General features: G+C 42.9%; 2 protein-coding genes across 2 annotated transcripts in view; both read right to left on the bottom strand.

Annotated features, from left to right (window-relative positions):
- The window catches only part of ptgfrnb (prostaglandin F2 receptor inhibitor b), a 52897-nt gene extending 41878 nt beyond the window's left edge, over window positions 1–11019 (bottom strand). Inside the window, exons 1-2 of the mRNA XM_042324986.1 lie at window positions 10713–11019; window positions 3371–3739 (exon numbers count right to left, since the gene is read on the bottom strand). Coding sequence (XP_042180920.1) covers window positions 3371–3739; window positions 10713–10752 — 409 coding nt within the window. The 5' untranslated portion in view covers window positions 10753–11019. The remainder of the gene's footprint in view (window positions 1–3370; window positions 3740–10712) is intronic.
- A 6347-nt stretch (window positions 11020–17366) lies between these two features.
- LOC112255399 (T-cell surface antigen CD2) lies at window positions 17367–20178 on the bottom strand. The gene is made up of 5 exons (XM_024428384.2): window positions 20046–20178; window positions 18596–18874; window positions 18259–18504; window positions 17906–18061; window positions 17367–17772 (listed from the first exon to the last, which is right to left on the bottom strand). The coding sequence occupies exons 1-5, from the start codon at window positions 20104–20106 to the stop codon at window positions 17474–17476; spliced, it is 1041 nt and encodes a 346-aa protein (XP_024284152.1). The 5' UTR covers window positions 20107–20178; the 3' UTR covers window positions 17367–17473.
- Window positions 20179–25394: the final 5216 nt, after the last annotated feature.

The following is a 25394-nucleotide window of genomic DNA, read 5'->3' as shown; positions in this document are numbered from 1 at the left end:
AGTCTGAGGTCCTGAGCGCTCTGGAGCTGGTTTTCAAGGATCTCTGTACTACGCTCCGTTCATCTTTCCCTCATTCCTGACTAGTCTCCCAGTCCCTGCCGCTGATAAACATCCCCACAGCATGCTGCTGCCACCACCATGCTTCACTGTAGGGATGGTGCCAGGTGTCCTCCAGACATGATGCTTGGCATTCAGGCCAAAGAGTTCAATCTTGGTTTCATCAGACCAGAGAATCTTGTTTCTCATGATCGGAGTGTCTTTCGGTGCCTTTTGACAAACTCCATGCAGGCGGTCATGTGCCTTTTACTGAGGAGTGGCTTCCGTCTGGCCACTCTACCATAAAGGCCTGATTGGTGGAGTGCTACAGAGAAGGTTCTCCCATCTACACAGAGGAACTCTGGAGCACTGTCAGAGTGACCATCAGGTTCTTGGTCACCTCCCTGACCAAGGCCCTTCTCCCCGATAGAGCTGGCCACCCGGCCCAGGAAGAGTCTTGGTGGTTCCAAAAACTTCTTCCATGTGTTCCTGCGGACCTTCAGTGCTGCAGAAATGTATTGGTACCCTTCCCCATATCTGTGGCTCAACACAATCCCGTCTCAGAGCTCTACAGACAATTCCATCGAACTTATGGCTTGGTTTTTCCTCTGACATGCACGGTCAACTGTAGGACCTTATACAGACATGGCCAATCAATTTAATTTACCACAGGTGGAATCCTATCAAGTTGTAGAAACATCAAGGATGATCAATGGAAACAGGATGCACCTGAGCTCAATTTCAAGTCTCATGACAAAGAGTCTGAATACTTATGCAAATAAGGCATTTCCATATATATATATAAAAAACAGAAATACTTTATTCGCATAAGTATTCAGACTCTGTTATGAGACTTGAAATTGAGCTCAAGTGCATCCTGTTTCCACACACACACACACATATATACATATATACATATATATATATATATATATATATGTGTGTGGAAACAGGATGCACTTGGCACCGTCAATTTCCAAATGCCTGACGGTACCACGTTCATCTGCACAAACAATAGTACACAAGTATAAACATCATGGGACCACATTGCCGTCATACCGCTCAGAAAAGAGACGCGTTCGCTCTCCTAGAGATGAAGGTACTTGGTGCAAAAAGTGCAAACCAATCCCAGAACAGCAAAGGACCTTGTGAAGATGCTGGAGGAAACAGGTATAAAAGTATCTATATCCACAGTAAAACAAGTCCTATTTTGACATAACCTGAAAGGCCGCTCAGAAAGGAAGAAGCCACTGCCCCAAAACAGCCATAAAAAAAGCCAGACTACGGTTTGCTACTGCACATGGGGACAATGATCATACTTTTTGGAGTAATGTCCTCTGGTCTGATGAAACAAAAATAGAACTGTTTGGCCATAATGACCATCGTTATGTTTGGAGGAAAAAGGAGAGGCTTGCAAGCCAAAGAACACCATCCCAACCGTGAAGCACAGGGGTGACAGCATCATGTTGTGGGGGAGCTTTGCTGCAGGAGGGACTGGTGCAATTCACAAAATAGATGGCATCACGAGGGAGGCAAATTATGTGGATATATTGAAGCAACATCTCAAGACATCAGTCAGGAAGTTAAAGCTTGCTTGCAAATGGGTCTTCCAAATGGACAATGACCCCAAGCATACTTCCAAAGTTGTGGCAAAATGGCTTAAGGACAACAAAGTCAAGGTATTGGAGTGGCCATCACAAAGCCCTGACCTCAATCCTATAGAACATTTGTGGGCAGAACTGAAAAAGCGTGTGCGAGCAAGAAGGCCAACAAACCTGACTCAGTTACACCAGCTCTGTCAGGAGGAATGGGCCAAGATTCACCCAACTTATTGTGGGAAGCTTGTGGAAGGCTAGCCGAAACGTTTGACCCAAGTTAAACTATTTAAAGGCAATACAATCAAATACGAATTGAGTGTGTAAACTTCTGACCCACTGGGAATGTGATGAAAGAAATAAATCACTATTATGCTGACATTCAACATTCTTAAAATAAAGTGGTATTCCTAACTGACCTAAGACAGGGAATCTTTACTTGTATTAAATGTCAGGAATTGTGAAAAACTGCATTTTAATGTATTTGGCTAAGGTGCATGTAAACTTCCGACTTCAACTGTATACACACACGAGAAAATAAATATGAAAAACCTGTTTTTGCTTTGTCATTATGGGGTAACGTGTAGATTGAGGAAAAAAATACTTAATCAATTTTAGAATAAGGCTGTAACGTAACAAAATGTGGAAGAAGTCAAGGGGTCTGAATACTTTTCGAATGCACCGTATACATGTCAAGGCCACTTTAGTTGGAAGAAAAAAATGATAGACAAGCAAGTCAAGCAAACAAAACTGAAAGTGTTGGTGGAGAATGCGGTTTGTGTCGACACACCCATAGGAGAGGTCAGTGGACTGCCTCACCTACACAGGTGACTCTTCATACCAGAGTAAACTAATTTACACTACATGGTGTTACATCAATGGATCTCACTGTACTGTGTATACAAACCGTCTACTAGTTCAACTACACCACCATGAAACATTGTTTTACAGCACGGCTACAAGCAGCACTAAAAATCACCTACTAGTTCAAGAGCACTTAGATTTTACAATATAATCTCACCCCTCTACCTGTTCCAGCTCTCCTCGTCAGCACAATTCACCACTAAGCCTCTTTCTTTTCCTCTCCCTCAGCTCATTCAGACAGACTGTTCAGAATAGGGCAACAGTCAGCTCAACAGAAATAACCCCCATTTGACATGAGATAAATACACCCATCTGGCATCTGCTCTCCAAGTGTGTGTGTGTGTGTGTTAGAAGACTGAACATGTGTGAACATGTGTGAACATGAGTGAAATCAACACTTGATCACCTCTCACTAGTGTTTCCCCAAAGCAGCAGATCTAGGAACCGGTTTTCCCTCCCCAAAGCAGATTAGCATAATTGGGGTTAAAAGTTACATAGCCTATCCTGAACCAGTCCATCTAAGGAAAGTGCAGCTGTGTCCATGTAAGTGTACTGTAGTGTATACAGTATATAAGCAGACACGTGTGCGGTCTGACAAACACACCAGCTTAAGAGAGCGAGCCATGTGTAAGCAAGGGATATGAGCAGTGTTCAATAGATCACACGAACCACAATCACAGCAAGAGAACATGAACACACACGCGCTGTATGGGTCTTCACAACCAGCCAACCTCAGTATGTAAACTAGAAGTCATAATGGAGGTCTGACTAATCTAGTTTGAAGTTAATACAGTTCTCCTAAATGGATATACGGTGATTCCACACTGATGGTTAAGACAGTCTAGAAGTCTCTCTCATACTCGTGTCTGACCCACCTTTGAGCGTGACCCCTGCGTCGTAGTTCCCGCTGAAGACAGAGTCCGTACTGGGTGTACTGCAGAGGTACTTGGCACTGTCTGATGACCTCACTTCCCGTATCCTCAGCTCCACCACGCTGTCCCCCAGCCGCACCACGCTCAGGTCACCACTGGCCACCCGGTCGCTTAGCGACACGTCAGAGTACTTTGGTTCGAAGGTGGAGATTACATGGATAGACCCCGTCTCCCCCTGCTGCATGGTCCAATCAAAATCCTGCTCCCTGGGCCCCTCATAGTCAGTGACATCACAACGCAGTGAGACAGGTTGGCCCTCCACACGGAGCAGAGGGCCAGGGGACACAGACACCACCCTGGCATGGGATACACCTAGAGAGAACACACACATGTCATTGACAGATACATAAAATTAGCAAAATCCCCCACACAATGACAGCGTTCCTACCACATCAGACTTCCTTAGCTAACCTCTTGAAAGTCTCTCTGCTTAACAATACGCATACAGTTGAGAGATACATGGATATATTTAGCACAGGGCAGGCTAAATATACACTTAGATACTACCTTTGGTTTGATTCCTCTGTGATTCCAAACCCACAGTGTGTGTGTGTGGGTCTGTGTTCTATAAAAACGCCCACATATTGACACCTGAACCCTAGCGTCGCTGCACTCAATGGGTGAATCAATAATCTGAAGTGGTTCCTCTCCTAGTCTCCTTTCCTTTATTCCCACTGACATATAGTAACAGGTGAAAGCAAAGCCTATGGTAACATTTTTAAACTGGAGTAGAAGGAAAGCCACTACAGACCATGTAGACGCACGCATACAGAGAGACAGTCTTGCTAGAGAAGGGAACAGCCTAGACCACTTACTCTAGCTAGAGAGAGAAGACCTATATAAAGTACAGGCTTGTTTGGATGGGCATAGGGGAAAGAGCAGCAAACATGCACACACACCAGGCTTGTCTGAACAGGCTGAGGGGAAGAGCGTGCACGTGCCATGGCCAGCATGGAGCAACACATGCTCCCCCACCCACACACACCACAAACCAAAGAACAGTATCAGGAAAAATGATGAGGTCAGCTCATTTGGCAAGAACAAAGTGACGATGCACCAGCAGCTTTCAAAAGAACGACCCCACAGCCCAGAAATAGTCCCTGTTAAATCCCAACTGGAACAACCAAAGAGCAAAGCCTTCTGGGAACATTTCCATCACACTCTACTCCTAATGGTAACGTTGGCAGCATTCCAATATGATCCTACACCACTGCCTTAGTTGGACCCTTAGTGATTAACATATCACTTCAAAACACCTTGTTGACATACAGTATACTTAACCCTTTTTCCTGTCCTAGCGTGTTGGGACACTCAAGGAACTGGAGAAATAGACATTTGAGGGAAGGTGGTCCATAAAACATTGCTGGAACAGTCTGGTTCTGGAGGTGTCATCTCTTTGACTTACCCTACGTCATAAGAGAAGGGATATTATATTGGCCGGCGCCACTTAGGAGTGTGACTAATATTAGCACGCAACTCTTAAGTCACTCTTATCCAAACAAACAGTCGGAGTCATAGGGCCACAGAGTAAACAAGCAATATGAGACAGCCCAGTTGAGGGAAGTGGAGAGACTTAACTGGTCAGGTGGTCTATGAGTAGTAGATCATGGATTTACCGCATCGGAAAGACCAACGGAATCATACAGCATCTGAACAGTCTTCCTGCTGTGTTCATTCTACAAACCCCAATAACGCAGGCTATCGGAAGCTCGCTCACACACAAATGGAAGAATGGGCAGTAGTACCCCATTCATAGGCGCCAACTACTTTCGGGCCTATTCACGATAGTATCTTCTGACCCGGGGAGTTTTGTTCAGAGCCCCGACGCTTGCTCTAACATTAACGCGCATCGCTTGCGGTATGGTTGTGTCGACATAACGCATCTTTCATATATAAATATATAATTTTAAAAAGTTGAAATTACTACACACCTTTTTAGGGTTAAGGTTCCCGCATGGCCATATCACTTGTTTACGGAAGACATAAGTGGCCACCTATGCTAATTAGCAGTCTAGCATCCCGAACGAACACCTGTTTGTAATCTGAGGAAGTATAGTTCGTCAACTGGAGACACAGTTTGTTGATCTGTGCAAAACTGCTGCACGAAGTCCATCTTTTTTTTTATTTGGAAGATTCTTTCTTGCCAATATGAAAGATAAGGGGCATATGAGCATATTTTGCAAAAATTGTTAGAACACTGCTGAAACCACACACAGAGAAGGGTTTTTGAGAGCTAGGGCAGTAGTACGTCATCAACATGTTTGGGGAGGTGTGCATGTATTTATTATTTAGGACAGGGATGTCAAACTCATTTTCATTGTTTTTAGAGTTTGATACTCTGACCGTCTAGACTTCATTTGTGATTTTCTGCGAACTGGAGAGCCAATAAATTAATGTAGGTCCATTATCATTTCTACAGTTGATGGTTTTAGCAATAAAAGTACATTAATATATTAAGTTTGTATATTAAATACATTTACTCAAACCACCCGTGTGCAGTATATTTGACACCCCTGGTTTAGGCTATAGACCTAAAAATCATCAGCATGCTTCATATCGACTGGCGCCAAGCCAAACTGTTAGGAAAAATCAAATGTGTGCTCATGTACTCCCGTATAAAGACCTTAGCTTGAAAATCATTAATTGACGTTTTTGCCATGGAGATCTTAGTCATGCAATTTTATACTAAAGAAAAATATGAACGCAACAATTTAAAATGATTTACAGTTCATAAGGAAATCAGTCAATTTAAATAAATGAATTAGGCCTTAATATGGATTTCACATGACTGGGAATACAGATATGCATCTGTTGTCATGGATCAGAAAACCAGTCAGTATCTGGTGCGACCACCATTTACCACACAGTGCGACGTCTCCTTCACATTGAGTTGATCAGGCTGTTGATTGTGGCCTGTGGAATGTTGTCCCACTCCTCAAATGGCTGTGCAAAGTTGCTGGATATTGGCGGGAACTGGAGCACGCTATCATGAACGTCAATCCAGAGCATCCCAATCATGCTCAATGGGTGACATGTCTGGTGAGTATGCTGGCCATGGAAGAACTTGGACATTTTCAGCTTCCAGGAATTGTGTACAGATCCTTGTGGCATGAGGCTGTGCAATATAATGCTGAAACATGAGGTTATGGCGGCGGATGAATGGCACAACAATGGGCCTCAGGATCTCATCACGGTGTCAAATCAAATCAAATTTTATTTGTCACATACACATGGTTAGCAGATGTTAATGCGAGTGTAGCGAAATGCTTGTGCTTCTAGTTCCGACAATGCAGTAATAACGAGCAAGTAATCTAACTAACAATTCCAAAAAAAAAACTGTCATACACAGTGTAAGGGGATAAAGAATATGTACATAAGGATATATGAATGAGTGATGGTACAGAGCAGCATAGGCAAGATACAGTAGATTATATAGAGTACAGTATATACATATGAGATAAGTATGTAAACCAAGTGGCATAGTTAAAGTGGCTAGTGATACATGTATTACATAAGGATGCAGTCGATGATATAGAGTACAGTATATACGTATGCATATGAGATGAACAATGTAGGGTAAGTAACATTATATAAGGTAGCATTGTTTAAAGTGGCTAGTGATATATTTACATCATTTCCCATCAATTCCCATGATTAAAGTGGCTGGAGTAGAGTCAGTGTCATTGACAGTGTGTTGGCAGTAGCCACTCAATGTTAGTGGTGGCTGTTTAACAGTCTGATGGCCTTGAGATAGAAGCTGTTTTTCAGTCTCTCGGTCCCAGCTTTGATGCACCTGTACTGACCTCGCCTTCTGGATGGCAGCGGGGTGAACAGGCAGTGGCTCGGGTGGTTGATGTCCTTGATGATCTTTATGGCCTTCCTGTAGCATCGGGTGGTGTAGGTGTCCTGGAGGGCAGGTAGTTTGCCCCCGGTGATGCGTTGTGCAGACCTCACTACCCTCTGGAGAGCCTTACGGTTGAGGGCGGTGCAGTTGCCATACCAGGCGGTGATACAGCCCGCCAGGATGCTCTCGATTGTGCATCTGTAGAAGTTTGTGAGTGCTTTTGGTGACAAGCCGAATTTCTTCAGCCTCCTGAGGTTGAAGAGGCGCTGCTGCGCCTTCCTCACGATGCTGTCTGTGCGAGTGGACCAATTCAGTTTGTCTGTGATGTGTATGCCGAGGAACTTAAAACTTGCTACCCTCTCCACTACTGTTCCATCGATGTGGATGGGGGGGGTGTTCCCTCTGCTGTTTCCTGAAGTCCACAATCATCTCCTTAGTTTTGTTGACGTTGAGTGTGAGGTTATTTTCCTGACACCACACTCCGAGGGCCCTCACCTCCTCCCTGTAGGCCGTCTCGTCGTTGTTGGTAATCAAGCCTACCACTGTTGTGTCGTCCGCAAACTTGATGATTGAGTTGGAGGCGTGCATGGCCACGCAGTCGTGGGTGAACAGGGAGTACAGGAGAGGGCTCAGAACGCACCCTTGTGGGGCCCCAGTGTTGAGGATCAGCGGGGAGGAGATGTTGTTGCCTACCCTCACCACCTGGGGCGGCCCGTCAGGAAGTCCAGTACCCAGTTGCACAGGGCGGGGTCGAGACCCAGGGTCTCGAGCTTGATGACGAGCTTGGAGGGTACTATGGTGTTGAATGCCGAGCTGTAGTCGATGAACAGCATTCTCACATAGGTATTCCTCTTGTCCAGATGGGTTAGGGCAGTGTGCAGTGTGGTTGAGATTGCATCGTCTGTGGACCTATTTGGGCGGTAAGCAAATTGGAGTGGGTCAAGGGTGTCAGGTAGGGTGGAGGTGATATGGTCCTTGACTAGTCTCTCAAAGCACTTCATGATGACGGATGTGAGTGCTACGGGCGGTAGTCGTTTAGCTCAGTTACCTTAGCTTTCTTGGGAACAGGAACAATGGTGGCCCTCTTGAAGCATGTGGGAACAGCAGACTGGTATAGGGATTGATTGAATATGTCCGTAAACACACCGGCCAGCTGGTCTGCGCATGCTCTGAGGGCGCGGCTGGGGATGCCGTCTGGGCCTGCAGCCTTGCGAGGGTTAACACGTTTAAATGTCTTACTCACTTCGGCTGCAGTGAAGGAGAGACCACATGTTTCCGTTGCAGGCCGTGTCAGTGGCACTGTATTGTCCTCAAAGCGGGCAAAAAGTTATTTAGTCTGCCTGGGAGCAAGACATCCTGGTCCGTGACTGGGCTGGGTTTCTTCCTGTAGTCCGTGATTGACTGTAGACCCTGCCACATACCTCTTGTGTCTGAGCCGTTGAATTGAGATTCTACTTTGTCTCTGTACTGGCGCTTAGCTTGTTTGATAGCCTTGCGGAGGGAATAGCTGCACTGTTTGTATTCAGTCATGTTACCAGACACCTTGCCCTGATTAAAAGCAGTGGTTCTCTGTGCATTCAAATTGCCATCGATAAAATGCAATGGTTTTCGTTGTCCGTAGCGCATGCCTGCCCATACCATAACCCCAACACCACGAGGCACTCTTCACAACATTGACATCAGCAAACCACACACCCACACGATGCCATACGCGTGGTCTGCGGTGAGGCCCGGATGGAGGACAATGAAGGGGCTTAATGGCAATGGCAATTCGATGCATGGACAATCCACCATCTGCATTGTCCGTGCAGTATTTACAGTGATATGGCCTCTGCAGAAGTCTGGGCATTCATTCTCCTTGCGGTTCGCCAAACAGCGCAGAGTGGTGCACGGAAAGCCAGTACGAGCTCAATTTGGCCTCTGTGTGCCATTGTAATTGCATCACAGCAGAAATAGGCTCTTATGGTAGAGAAATTAACATTAAGTTCCCTGGCAACAGCTCTGGTGGACATCCCTGCAGTCAGCATTTTAATTACACGCTCCCTCAAAACATATGTGGCCCTGTGTTGTGTGACAAAACGGCACATTTTAAAATCGCATTTTATTGTTCCCAGCACAAGGTGCACTTGTGTAATGATCATGGCGTTTAATCAGCTTCTTGATATACCACACCTGTCAGGCGGATGGATTATCTTGGCAAAGGAGAAATGCTCTCTAACAGGGATGGAAACAAATTTGTGCACCAAATGAGAGAAAAGATGTGTGTATGGAACATTTCTGGGATCTTTTATTTTTGATCATTAAACATGGGACCAACACTATACATGGACACTGAACAAAAATGTAAACGCGACATTAACTACACTGTTTGGTGCAGTATTTCAGTTAAAATAAAGTGTATGAATACACTTTGAATGACAGACTTTCCTGCAGAATCCATACTGACCAGTCACGACGAAATGGCGTAGACTCCGGCTTGCCTCAAGAAAAATCCCCCAAATAAATAAAAAATATATCGTTATAATATGCACGAACTCTTCTGAACGGTTTCGGCTGGGAACCATGCGGAAGCCGTAGGTAAGGGCGGACGGGCACACACCCCTGCTCCATGAAGGCGGGAGACATGTTAACTGGAGACATTTGATAATCTCAAGGTACCACACTAATTTAAACTCAGCCGCTCACACAAACAATGGCACAGGGAAGCTTTATGCGACGCAGAGTATACGTTGCCAGACACACACACTCCCCATCCTACACAGTTGTGAAATAAAATGGGTCCGGTCAACTAAACGAAAAGGATATTCCTGCCTTGATCACTGAGATCTGTTATTAGTCATTGGTTAGCATAAGTCCATCAGTGGTGGACAGTGCTCCAGTCCAAATTCAACTACATTAGTTAAATTGTCAACTGATCAAGGGGATCTATGCGAATTGGACGGCTACCCATCGCCTGTTATGGTGCCTCCATGTAACTGGACCATTGTCAGTGGTTGTCATCTTATCTTTTGATTAATTGAATGACATCAAGTATCTCGCTCGTTCTCCTTTGATTGAACGATTAAAAGTTTCGACTGGGATTTAAGGCTCAAGAGCTGAAATGGAAAATTGCCACACACCCTCATCTGTGACCAACCACGGTAGCCTACATGTAACTAGGAAGTTGGGCGTGGGAAAATCTATTCATATATTTAAAAAATGTTCGTTTTGGAAAAACTCAGTCATGTCATTAATTTAGGAGAAACAGCATGATCAGTAAAAATCTGTTGATAGCGTTGCCTTTAAATTAATTTGACTAATTGCTTTGTCAATGGGGATTCAGGTTAAGTGAAAACGTGCCCGCGTGTACATGTCAATCTAATATGTTCCACTAAACGACAGCACACGCGTTATGACGATATTATCAGACCGTTTGACAACACTTTTTCAAATATAACTTACCCATCGATAAAAACAAGAGTAGAAGAGATAGATGTTCCATCCTGCAAATTCGCGTCTTTTTAACTCCCAGTTCGTTCCTTTGTCATTAAAATCCGCCACGGATGAAAGGAGTCCTCTCGGACCTTCAGTTCAAAAACCCAACCACCGGCGACCTCTCAGAAATCCCCAAAACGCTGTCTACGAGAACCGACACTGGCGAGTAGACGTTCGGATATCCGTTAAATGGACGTGCGTGCAGTGAAAGTCCACTGGTTTGGTTTTGGAGAGGGAGGGAACAACGTTGCCGTGTCCGGAAGTCAGTTATTGGAGGAGGGGAGTAGCGGAGGGATTTTCACAGGTAGCGCTGTCTCATCTCATGTGGTCTCACTAGTGGCTATTTAGAGCTGAATAATAGGCATACAGAATATCATCATCATCGATACAGTATGTGTAACGTTACACGGAACCCAAACCGGCTGCGCGCAGGCGCTATCATGCATACATTTATTTTGTCCCCCTACACCAAACGCGATCACGATACGCAGGTTAAAATATCAAAACAAACTCAACCAATGCCATCAATTTGGGGACAGGTCGAAAAGCATTAAACATGTATGGCTTGCACTTGCAAGCTAATTTGTCCTATTTAACTAGCTTGCACTTGCTCGCCAATTTGTCCTATTTAGCTAGCTTGCTGGTGCTAGCTCATTTGTCCTGGGATGTAAACATTGAACTGTTATTTTACCTGAAATCCGAGGATTAATCCATACATAAAACGGTCAACCAAAACGTTTCTAGTCATCTCTCCTCCTTCCAGGCTTTTCAATATTTGAATTTATATATTGATTGCATCTAAACTTTCATAGTATTACCACAACAACTGGCAAAACATTTAATATTTCAATCACCCACGTGGGTATAACCAATGAGGAGATGGCACGTGGGCACCTGCTTCTATAAACCAATGAAGAGATGGGAGAGGCAGGACTTTCAGCTCGATCTGCGTCAGAAATAGGAATGACTTCTATTTTAGCCCTTGGCATTGCAGACGCTGGGTGCAATAATTGATTAACATAGATTCCTAAATTTATTTTGCAAAGCTAGCAGTGTAGTCAGGGTATTAGCCTATTGAAATTATGCTGTCAGATCATTTCACATCTACAAGGGGCCACTAAGAGGTGTGTAGTTTCAAATTTTAAAGGGGAATTTAACTCAAAAATTATATTTTCATTAATCCACTGTTGATACAGTCCTAAAATGTCTGGCATGTCAGCAGTCAAGTTGTCAAGATATTATTCGTCAATGGTGAGTCTAAACCTGAATGCTGATTGGGTAAAACCGTATTCCAGCCGGTGTCTATTCCACAAGTTACTACAAGTTACATCTATGATGTTAAAGTGCCTATTTACTGTGTTCCATCTGACTGCACAATCCACTGTCTCATTAGCCCAGCCAGGCAATTTATAAAGATGATCTCCACTATAAAAAGCATATAGATATTAGCTCACATTTCTTTTAGACTAACATTTATTTATCAACAGCGGAGATTTGTACAAACCTTGCTGTCTGTCTCTCCGACATTTGCAATATTGTTTCAATGTTGAAATTAGTTCTCCAGTTGTCGCATAGTAATGAACATGTCGGGATGAGACAGACAGGCAGGCACCTTTTCTCAGCCAGTCAAAATCATGAATCAGCATCATTTTTGTGTATTTCTATTGACTGGGTCACGTTCATAGATACAGAACAGAAAGATTTAACTACTGGGTCACGTCTCTGGCAACCAAACCAATAAAACAAACTACCAGCCGGCTTGGGTAGCAACCCCGGATTTATGTCGGGACTATATCTTGTGGATGGAAGGATGAAATAGTATGAATAAATTAATCAAAATATATATTTTCATTAAAATATGTAAATTATTATTTGAATATGTTGGTAATCCGTTGTATAAAAGTGATAATGCCCTCGAAGCTGGTGTTTGGAAGATATATTGGCATGCCTCATGATTTTTTATTTTAATCTTTATTTGTCTAGGCAAGTCAGTCGCTGCAGCTGTACATAGTCCATCGGTAAATAGCCCACCCAATTTATCTACCTCATCCCCATACTGTTTATATTTATTTACTTTTCTGCTCTTTTGCACACCAGTATCTCTACCTGCACATGACCATCTGATCATTCATCACTCCAGTGTTAATCTGCAAAAGTGTAATTATTCGCCTTCCCCCTCATGCGTTTTGCACACAATGTATATAGACTCTTTTTTTCTTTCTACTGTGTTATTGACTTGTTTATTGTTTACTCCATGTGTAACTCTGTTGTTGTCTGTTCACACTGCTATGCTTTATCTTGGCCAGGTCGCAGTTGTAAATGAGAACTTGTTCTCAACTAGCCTACCTGGTTATTAAATAAAGGTGAAATAAATAAAAAAATTAAAGTTAAGAACAAAATCTTATTGACAATGACAGCCTAATGGGGAACAGTGGTTTAACTGCCTTGTTCAGGGGCAGAACGGCATATTTGTACCTTGTCAGCTCGGGGATTTGATCCAGCAACCTTTCAGGTACTGGCCCAACGCTCTAACCACTAGGCTACCTGCTGCCCCAAAACATGTATCAGAAGTTGAATGATGATGTGGCTGGAGACACTTTTTTTCTTAAGTTCAATATCTTGAAAACTTGACTGCTGACATGCAAAACATTTTGGGAGCGTATCAACAGTGGACTAATGAAAAAAATGCCAAAAGTTTGTTTCTGAGTGAAATTCCCCTTTAATGTCATATGAACAAGTACAGTAAAATGCCTTTCTTGCAAGCTCTAAACCACAAAATGCAGTAATCAATATCAATTTAGTGTTAAAAATAACACAAGGTATACCAAAAACACATGAAATAAGAACACAAGAAGTAAGTAAGCTATACAGATTCAGTTCCAATACCATATTTACAATGTGCAGGGATACTGGAATGATAGATTTAGAAATGTATAGGGGTAAGGTGACTAGGCATCAGGAAATATGATAAACAGAGTAGCAGCAAAGTATATGATGATTGTATGTCAGTGTGTGTGTGTGTAGAGTCAGTATAAATGTGTGTGTATGTTTTGGGCTCCTGAGTGGTGCAGCGGTCTAAGGCACTGCATCTCAGTCCTAGAGGTGTCACTAGAGACCCTGGTTCGATTGCATGCTGCATCACAACTGGCTGTGATTGGGAGTCCCGCAAATGGCCCAGTGTCATTAGGGTTAGGTTTTGGCTGGGGTAGGCCGTCATTGTAAATAAGAATTTGTTCTTAACTCACTTGCCTAGTTAAATCTATATATTTTTAATGTTGTGTGTGTGAGCGAATTAATAGGGATTGGTGCTGGGGATTGATTTTGGGACTGGGTTGCAGAAGAACCTGACACCTCTGAAGACTGACCACTGTATTTGCTGTAGGTATAGTTTACAAAGTCACGCTCTGTGAGGGAGGGCAAGGGTTAAAGTTCACAGCTGTCACACGTGTACACACACACACACACACACACACGCTCACTCGCTCACTCGCACACTCGCACACTCGCACACATGCACACACATGCCAATGAGTATTAGGAAAGCCAGTGGGTGGACAGAAGTGCTGGTGAAAGGTCAGGGTTCATGACCCCTGGGGACTGGGGTGAAGGGGGTGTCAGTGGTTGAATGGGACAGGGTGCAAGATGCTGCATTAAGATGCATTTGTTTTTACCTCTGTGTGTGGGGGGGACCACATGAATAGTAAACAAACAACAATTTGACCAACTGGGGACATTTTGTTAATACCCACGAGGTCAAATGCTATTTCTATGGGGTTTATGGTTAAGATTACAATTAGTGGGTAAGAGTGCGGGTTAGGTTTAGGGTTGGAGAAAATAGGATTTTGAATGGGACTGTATTTTTGGTTAGCTGTACAAGACTGTGTGTGTGTGTGTATGTGTGTGTAACTAAGCATTTCAATGTTAGTCTACACCCGTTGTTTACGAAGAATGTAATTAATAAAATTTGATTTGGGTGTTGGTGTGTGTGTGTGTGTGTTGGGGACAGGCGCACGGCTGGCAGGTGACCAAAGCCAAATGGTGGATGTATCGGCTCACGGTCACATCACACACACACAGTCACCCAGACCTCTATTTATACTGGGCCACACAACAGAGTGACTGACCACACACGGCTCTTGTCTTTCTGACCCTTTTTCTCCTTACCTATCTTTAACATTGAATGCATGTGAATAACGTCTCTGTCTGAAGGCTGAAGCCTTAGTACCTCAGTGTGAATAACTGAAAGTGACTGACTGTATAATATTAACAACCCAGACAGGAAACTGAAGGTCAAACCACAGCCTTTTCACTTTGTTTTAGGCAGTAGGTTGATCTTAGATCTGTGCCTAAGGGCAAAATGATTTAACCCAGGGACGGGAAGTGATTCGTTTAGGGGTCAGAGTTCAGACTGTCGAACATGGCTCTGAGTGATAAACCTGAGTTTACTGTAGCCTCAGTGTGTATCAGGGATACAGCTATTTTCAACCTAGCTTCCTTTTCTGCTGAAAACCTGGATGTGGGAACTCCGTTCAGGCTGCTACGTTCGGTTGACTTTATTGTGACTCCTGCAGGTCTGTCATCAAACTGGTTCCCAAACGTTTACTAGCTGTCAGTGACCCAGCCAAAGTCTTTCAGGAACATATTCAGATTTCTGTCAACTAACTCGTTTAAATGTGATTCAAAGGAAAACGTTAATGGCCCACAAGTAGGTCCCTGGCCCACCCACTTCCACTATTACTGTTGAATAGTCATGCGAGCAGATTAAATGAACATGGAAGCAAAGCGCCATCTAGGGTTTATATAGTGAACAGGCGTGTGATGGAGAGGTTTTTTCAAATAACATTTTATTGGTCACATACACATGCTTGCAGATGTTAATGCGAGAGTAGCGAAATGCTTGTAAAAAAAAATGGGTGCAAAAACCTGTGTTAAGTCATGTGCAGTTCAGCAAACACAAATGCACACACACACACACAGCATCATATCCCTCCCACACACACAGGAAAAGGAGGTAAGATGTGTGGAAGCGAGGGCTTCAGATAAGTGTTGCTTTCAGCATCTTTGCTCCCTGCATGCTATTCGTTGGTGCCGTGCCAAAACCACCGCCAAGAGGCCTCAGCGATGTAACAGGAAAACAATTGATTACATGATAGCTTTACTCAGAGATGTGAATACAGAGAATGACTCAAATGCACAATGATGTGAATGGAAACATTTTCAGAACTATTATTATCCTCTTGCAATTGTTAGCTGTCAGACCTGGGTTCAAATACATATGCATTTTAATGATTTGTATTTGAAATACTTATTTCCTGTGTATTTGAGTATTTTCAAATAATGTTGCCCATCAATGACTATGTGCCTGTAGTTATTTCGTTTTTATTGACAACCACACAGACATCAAGTTAAGGTCACTACTTCAAGAGGAGGTGGATAGATAGGTAGGCTACAACTCAACATAAAAACAATGAAACAGAATTTTGAAAAGGCATTGGAAGAAAAGAACACTGTGTGGGTATTTTTCCCTTCCTTTTCTATTCTTTAGATAACAACATTTTCAACATCTACAACATGTAGACTGCTGGAACTCCTTTCCTTGGATCAGAAAGTACAGTGCCTTGCGAAAGTATTCGGCCCCCTTGAACTTTGCGACCTTTTGCCACATTTCAGGCTTCAAACATAAAGATATAAAACTGTATTTTTTTGTGAAGAATCAACAACAAGTGGGACACAATCATGAAGTGGAACGACATTTATTGGATATTTCAAACTTTTTTAACAAATCAAAAACTGAAAAATTGGGCGTGCAAAATTATTCAGCCCCCTTAAGTTAATACTTTGTAGCGCCACCTTTTGCTGCGATTACAGCTGTAAGTCGCTTGGGGTATGTCTCTATCAGTTTTGCACATCGAGAGACTGAATTTTTTTCCCATTCCTCCTTGCAAAACAGCTCGAGCTCAGTGAGGTTGGATGGAGAGCATTTGTGAACAGCAGTTTTCAGTTCTTTCCAAAGATTCTCGATTGGATTCAGGTCTGGACTTTGACTTGGCCATTCTAACACCTGGATATGTTTATTTTTGAACCATTCCATTGTAGATTTTGCTTTATGTTTTGGATCATTGTCTTGTTGGAAGACAAATCTCCGTCCCAGTCTCAGGTCTTTTGCAGACTCCATCAGGTTTTCTTCCAGAATGGTCCTGTATTTGGCTCCATCCATCTTCCCATCAATTTTAACCATCTTCCCTGTCCCTGCTGAAGAAAAGCAGGCCCAAACCATGATGCTGCCACCACCATGTTTGACAGTGGGGATGGTGTGTTCAGGGTGATGAGCTGTGTTGCTTTTACGCCAAACATAACGTTTTGCATTGTTGCCAAAAAGTTCAATTTTGGTTTCATCTGACCAGAGCACCTTCTTCCACATGTTTGGTGTGTCTCCCAGGTGGCTTGTGGCAAACTTTAAACAACACTTTTTATGGATATCTTTAAGAAATTGCTTTCTTCTTGCCACTCTTCCATAAAGGCCAGATTTGTGCAATATACAACTGATTGTTGTCCTATGGACAGAGTCTCCCACCTCAGCTGTAAAAAAAAATGAAAAATTAAAAAATTAAAAAATACAGTTTTATATCTTTATGTTTGAAGCCTGAAATGTGACAAAAGGTCGCAAAGTTCAAGGGGCCCGAATACTTTCGCAAGGCACTGTATATAGGCGAAACCTGTTTCCAGACTCATTGCCTGGCGGGGTGAGAGCCTTTCTTCCTAGGCTGGGGTAGTGGTGGGGGCTGCTCCTCATCATCATCCATTGGTGTCTGTGGAGGCTTCCCTCGAGCCTGGACTCTGGGTTGGGGCGCAGCCTGGCTGGAGGCTCTGGCCATGGGCCTGGGGCCCGTGGAACCAGGTGGGGCCCCACCGGGGGGTCTCTGCCTTTGCTTCTGGCCTTCTGGGTGAGAAGGATGCTTTGTCTGGCCCTCTGAGTGGTAAGGATGCTGGGTCTTGGTCAGGGGGGCTAGTCTTAACTCTCTTTCCTCTGTGAAGGAGAATGAACAGATGAAATGAGGGAGGGAACAAAATAAAGATACTGTAGACACCATAAATGTTTCTGTACACAGAACACCAACACAATAGCCATAGACATTTGAGCTTTGGTCTGAAGCGATTACCTTCAAAGCGCATCTGGCTCTTGCGTCGGCTGAGGCAACAGCACACCAAGGTGATGATGATGAGGAGTACCAAGCCCCCTCCCCCGGCCAAGATGCCCACCATGGTCCAGAAATCCAAACCAAACAGTGAACGCAGTTCACCCGATTTGGAGACAGCTGAGAGGAGGGTGGGGGATGAGGGGTGGAGCAGAGGAGAGACAAATGACATGTTTTACTTTCTTTGTCTTTTTTTATTTGTTGTGCCACCAATCTTAAACATTAGTCACTTTTTTCCTGAAAACAGAAGAAAACAGAGAGAAAAAGAAAGACAGATTCGCAGAGAATTGCAATTGAGCCCTTAAAACATACTGTACCATTGCATGTTGGTTTGATGATGTCACTTGTCTCCATGTTGACCTCGTTGACTGCAGAGCAGGTGAAGGTGTCCGGCTCTTTCAGTTGTTTCAGACTGATGATCAAGGTTGGATTTTTTTCCCCATTTAAAGGCTGTCTGTTCTTGCTCCACTTGAAAGTCATTCCCTCAGTGTTGGTCAAGAAACAGGTAAAGGTGACGTCCTTATCAGAACAGGTGAATTGCACTGAGGGCTTGGAGACTTTTTCTGGAGAGAAACAAAATGGCCGCCATCAGTGTCTCTAAAGGAGAGGATACGGTACTTGTATGGTTGGAAAGAAAGAGAGAAAGAGACTTACCCTTCATACACAGTCTGAAGGACTCTTCTTTGATGCTTTTCCCATCACTGTTGAACACCTCTGCTTTGTAAGTACCTTCGTTTGCTGACACCAGGCCTTTGAGTTGGAGAGACCCATCATCTAAGATGTCCTCAGGCTTGCCTGGTTTGAACTTTCCATTCTTTCTTTTTAATATAACTTTTTCATTGTGTTTCCAGGTTATTTCTTTCGAACTCAAGTCAGTGTATTTCAGAGGGATGGAGAAGAAAGATCCATGTTGGAAATAATAATTGCATGAATCTGTGATAGAAGAGAAGAAAAGAGATCAGAATAATTATCTGTTGTTGCTGACGGTAACATACTTTTATTATGTTTTGTGGTCAATAAAGAGATAGAAAATGTGATCTAATTCAAATCTTATTATTGACATTTTTGGTCAAGCATGTATTTACAGTATAAATGACCAATTATGCATGCTACATTTCAAAGTAAAATAAGTTAATTTCAAGTACAATTGTCCATTGTTAGTTTCTCATCATTTGTCAGTTAGGACAACTACTAGGCAAATATGCTCTAAAACAGCTTCTACCAAGTGTTTTTAACTTGGATCAAATTCAAATAATGCTACTGTATGAAAATATGTGTTCAACTGGCTGGGTTAGCCACAGTAACCCAGATAATTCTAATAAGTCTTCCTGTTTTTGTGTACTGGGTGTTTGAAACAGAACATGTCTAAAACCACAACTGTCTGAAAGGCAACAGATACTACAACAGGACCTCTTCAAAACAAATGGCCGATCTGGGGACAATCTCATAGACACAGATGGTCAGATTAAGCCTTCTCCTTGAGTAAATAGGATGTTTATCTTGGTCAAATGACCGATATCTTATACATTTATATATCAAATGGTAATTGAAGTCAAATAAATTACATTGGCATGGAAAAAACAATTAGGTAAAGAAATAAGTATTGTCCCACATAATGATCTTAAAATATCTAAATAGCATTTACAATATCCATACAAATCATTCTAATAATGAGATAAAATTGCAATATCAAATCATGCAAAGGAAGTTGTTAAAAAAAATAGATGACATTGTTACATTTACAAGAGAACACAGAGGCACCACAGAAGAGACATTTTATTTTCAAAGTCATTTTTCATGCCCATGTCATTGTTCATTTTCTCCCTAACATTGCTCAAATCAATTGTGATCAAATGTACAGATTCAATAGCAATCCATGAATGTGACCATCAATGGATAAGACCTTTTTATTTACCAGATTGACCCTATTTGATGATCATTTAATTGAAAAGTGTGCTATTTAAAATCAATAGACATCCTCTTCTCAAATAACTGATCAAACAATTTACTCATCTTTTTTTACTGTAAAAACAAACAAACAGACTAAACAAAACATCCTCAACCAATCCACAGGCTTGTGGGGGATAGAGGGAGAGAGTCTTACCTGCTGAAAGAGAGAGAAATCCATGAAGGACAAGGAATGCCAGTCGTAATGTACAGGCCATTGTGTTGTTACTACATGTACTGTGAGACAAATGTACAGGTTTCAGTTTAGTTGTCAGACTCTTTCCTGGGTCTCACTGTCAGTGTGTGTGTGTGTGTGTGTGTGTGTGTGTGTGTGTGTGTGTGTCTCAGTAGACGAAATGAACCAACCAGCAGGCCCTGTATGGATCTATTCCCTCAGCAGTGCAGAGATGCCATATCTTAAAATAAGCTTCAAACAAACTCTTCATCTTCTCATCAGTATCAACACAGGCATTTTCTCAGGCACGTCCTAAACGTAACAAATAGTTCTTATAAAATTCCTGCCAAAATAGACATCTAGGCTACATTCATTGTGTGGCATTAAATGCCACAAAACTCCATATTAGGACATTCTCATAAATTATGATGATGTAAGAAAAATAAGTACATTAGTCATATAAGTTGACTTATGATACTGGTTTCAGATCAGCTTTTCCTAGCTCAAACTATATGCTAGCTCACCGTACAAAACGGACCCTGGGTCTGTGCTTAAGGGTGGCAAGCTCATACACTGTAGTCACTTACCAATTCAAAACTGAGCCCTATATACCTGCTCAGAGTAGATCTGAAAGGATTGGACAAATGAAAGCAATATGGCAGAACGTGTTGATATCTTTCCTTTCCTCAATCTACCAGAAGTACCCAGGTGTAGGTAACTGGGCTTGAATTGGAATAGGGCAAGCCAGTGAACAACAGTTTTCATGGATTGTAGAACTATGCTGACATCTAGTGCTACTTGCATCACGTGCACTTTGGGAATTCCAATTGCCTTTTGTCAACTTGAAACAGTCAGTTTACCGGTAGTTTTAGTCAGCCTATGCTACGAGAGAATTTCCACCTTGCGGGTGTGATGAGATAACTCGATCCGGTGGAATACGACGATACGAACGCTTATTTCAGCGAGCGCTTCGTAAACCACGCCATAGTGGGCAGAGCCAGGCATGTTGGACGGGGACGAATTTTAATACAAAAAGTCTATAATGTTACAGTCGGTCCGCCATGGTTCTGTGTAGCTAATATATTTTAGACCAGTGTATTTTAGTTAATTTCGTTTGACTTAATACGTAAAATATATTTGAGTAGTAAACAGGGAAACAACGAGTCCCAGACAGTTCACAATAGAGCATGCCATCGTTTACTACCTTAATTATTGGAGTCATCTAGTTACCTGGTTATACGATGAGCTCGTTGACAAAACAGACAATAGTGGGCCTTTTTACACGAAGATGTATTTGTCTAAGGCCCGCGGTGGGTCTGTAAACTATGCGATTGTATTGGAGAAAGGTTTATAGCGTTGAATGTCACCTATTCATTTACTGTTATAGTATTTCAAAGTGACAGCCATGGAAACTAATTGTACTCACTTTGATAGAACATGCTGTTTTTTCTGCCCCGCTGTGGCGTTGTTTGCCTGAATTATTCAAATTTCCTGGTGACCACAACAAAACTACTTATTGTTTTCAAATAGTTTTCTGCCTGAGCGTGGCACTGTTTACTGTAATTTTCTGTATTGTCTTTTAATCAGAACAAAACGTTGTTTTTTTTACTCAACTAGAGATTGAAATAAATGGTGTTTATTTAAAAAGATGCGCTAGGCTGACATGGACTGTTTCCTCACCTGACATGGACGGTTTCCTCATGATGGTTGTTGGTTATTTACCAGGTAACAAGTCTAAAACGAAACAAGGAATGAAGCCATAGACTCCTTATTTTACTCAACTAGATAGTGTTACTTTGAAAAGATTGGCCTGGCTGACATGACAAATACATTAAGGGAAAATTATCTACAGACACAGAGGATGATTATATTTCTACACATCTCTTTATGTTATTTGTTATTGTTATTATTATTATGTTATTATGTTATTTATATCTTTTTTTTCTTTTTCTTGGGCCTCTATAACTATATCTATTGTTTTTTTTGCGACTTGGATTCATCCCCTTTACCACACGGAACCCCACTAATCCTACCGACTGAAATGCACGAGGTGGCTAATAACAGACCTCCATCCTATGCTAGCTTGCTACCGATGGCCCGGCTAGCTGTCTAAATCGCCGTGACCCCAATCAACCTCACTACTCACTGGACCCTTTTGATCACTCGACTAAGCATGCCTCTCCTTAATGTCAATATGCATTGTCTATTGCCGTTCTGGTTAGTGTTTATTGGCTTATTTCACTGTAGAGCCTCTAGTCCTGCTCACTATACCTTATCCAACCTTTCAGTTCCACCACCCACACATGCGATGACGTCACCTGGCTTAAATGATGTTTCTAGAGACAATATCTCTCTTATCATCACTCAATGCCTAGGTTTACCTCCACTGTATTCACATCCTACCATACCTTTGTCTGTACATTATACCTTGAAGCTATTTTATCGCCCCCAGAAATCTCCTTTTGCTCTCTGTTCCAGACGTTCTAGACGACCAATTCTTATTGCTTTTAGCCGTACCCTTATCCTACTCCTCCTCTGTTCCTCTGGCGATGTAGAGGTGAATCCAGGCCCTGCAGTGCCTAACTCCACTCCTATTCCCCAGGCACTCTCTTTTGATGACTTCTGTAACCGTAATAGCCTTGGTTTCATGCATGTCAACATTAGAAGCCTCCTCCCTAAGTTGGTTTTATTCACTGCTTTAGCACACTCTGCCAACCTGGATATTCTAGCTCTGTCTGAATCCTGGCTTAGGAAGACCACCAAAAATTCTGAAATTTTCATCCCAAACTACAACATTTTCAGACAAGATAGAACTGCCAAAGGTGTTGCAATATACTGCAAAGATAGCCTGCAGAGTTCTGTCCTACTATCCAGGTCTGTACCCAAACAATTTGAATTTCTACTTTTAAAAATCCACCTCTCTAAAAACAAGTCTCTCACCATTGCCGCCTGCTATAGACCACCCTCTGCCCCCAGCTATGCTCTGGACACCATATGTGAACTGATTGCCCCCCATCTATCTTCAGAGCTCGTGCTGCTAGGCGACCTAAACTGGAACATGCTTAACACCCCAGCCATCCTACAATCTAAGCTTGATGCCCTCAATCTCACACAAATTATCAATGAACCTACCAGGTACCTCCCCAAAGCCTTAAACACGGGCACCCTCATAGATATCATCCTAACCAACTTGCCCTCTAAATACACCTCTGCTGTATTCAACCAAGATCTCAGCGATCACTGCCTCATTGCCTTCATCCGTAATGGGTCAGCGGTCAAACGACCTCCACTCATCACTGTCAAACGCTCCCTGAAACACTTCAGCGAGCAGGCCTTTCTAATCGACCTGGTCGGGGTATCCTGGAAGGATAGTAGAGGATTCCTGGTTATTTTTTTAAAATGCCTTCCTAACCATCTTAAATAAGCATGCCCCATTCAAGAAATTTAGAACCAAGAACAGATATAGCCCTTGGTTCTCCCCAGATCTGACTGCCCTTAACCAACACAAAAACATCCTATGGCGTTCTGCATTAGCATCGAACAGCCCCCGTGATATGCAGCTGTTCAGGGAAGTTAGAAACCATTATACACAGGCAGTTAGAAAAGCCAAGGCTAGCTTTTTCAAGCAGAAATTTGCTTCCTGCAACACTAATTCAAAAAAGTTCTGGGACACTGTAAAGTCCATGGAGAATAAGAACACCTCCTCCCAGCTGCCCACTGCACTGAAGATAGGAAACACTGTCACCACTGATAAATCCACTATAATTGAGAATTTCAATAAGCATTTTTCTACGGCTGGCCATGCTTTCCACCTGGCTACTCCCAGTTAACAGCCCTGCACCCCCCACAGCAACTCGCCCAAGCCTTCCCCATTTCTCCTTCTCCCAAATCCAGTCAGCTGATGTTCTGAAAGAGCTGCAAAATCTGGACCCCTACAAATCAGCCGGATTAGACAATCTGGACCCTTTCTTTCTAACATTATCTGCCGAAATTGTTGGCACCCCTATTACTAGCCTGTTCAACCTCTCTTTCGTGTCATCTGAGATTCCCAAAGATTGGAAAGCAGCTGCGGTCATCCCCCTCTTCAAAGGGGGGGACACTCTTGACCCAAACTGCTACAGACCTATATCTATCCTACCCTGCCTTTCTAAGGTCTTTGAAAGCCAAGTCAACAAACAGATTACCGACCATTTTGAATCTCACCATACCTTCTCTGCTATGCAATCTGGTTTCCGAGCTGGTCATGGGTGCACCTCAGCCACGCTCAAGGTCCTAAACGATATCTTAACCGCCATCGATAAGAAACATTACTGTGCAGCCGTATTCATTGATCTGGCCAAGGCTTTCAACTCTGTCAATCACCACATCGGCAGACTCGACAGCCTTGGTTTCTCAAATGATTGCCTCGCCTGGTTCACCAACTACTTCTCTGATAGAGTTCAGTGTGTCAAAACGGAGGGTCTGCTGTCCGGACCTCTGGCAGTCTCTATGGGGGTGCCACAGGGTTCAATTCTTGGACCGACTCTCTTCTCTGTATACATCAATGATGTCGCTCTTGCTGCTGGTGAGTCTCTGATCCACCTCTACGCAGACGACACCATTCTGTATACTTCTGGCCCTTCTTTGGACACTGTGTTAACAACCCTCCAGGCAAGCTTCAATGTCATACAACTCTCCTTCCGTGGCCTCCAATTGCTCTTAAATACAAGTAAAACTAAATGCATGCTCTTCAACCGATCGCTGCCTGCACCTGCCCGCCTGTCCAACATCACTACTCTGGACGGCTCTGACTTAGAATACGTGGACAACTACAAATACCTAGGTGTCTGATTAGACTGTAAACTCTCCTTCCAGACCCATATCAAACATCTCCAATCCAAAGTTAAATCTAGAATTGTTTAAACACTCCTATGACAGTAAGTCTCACTTAGCAATGTCATGTACTTGAACGGTCAGGCCAGAGGGGGACTTTGCTATGTTTCCTATGTTTCAGATTAAAAGCACCCCAGCTGCCAAGTGGGTCCCAACTGACACTTTTACTGTTTTTTTCTCCCCCAAACAAATGAGCCATTGATTCAACACCTTTTATATGGCATTATATTTGCTAATCACTTAAACAAAAATGGCTTTTAACTGGGTGATGGAAATGTCTCTGGTGGATATGGAGGCCAAATGACTAAGTCAATCCTTTCTATTCAAATGTATGTTTTAAAATACTTTTTACATCAGCAGTTGTCACAAAATGCTTTCAAGATTCTATATCTTGCCTAAAACCAGTCAAATAAAGCAATGCAGAGTGAATGCCTAGAAAACTGAATGTTCTGGCCAGAC

Source organism: Oncorhynchus tshawytscha, linkage group LG07 (genome assembly GCF_018296145.1).
Source record: "Oncorhynchus tshawytscha isolate Ot180627B linkage group LG07, Otsh_v2.0, whole genome shotgun sequence".
Taxonomy (NCBI): Eukaryota; Metazoa; Chordata; class Actinopteri; order Salmoniformes; family Salmonidae; genus Oncorhynchus; species Oncorhynchus tshawytscha.
The sequence above is the reverse complement of the archived record's forward strand: the minus strand, read 5'-3'. Positions and strand labels throughout refer to the sequence as shown.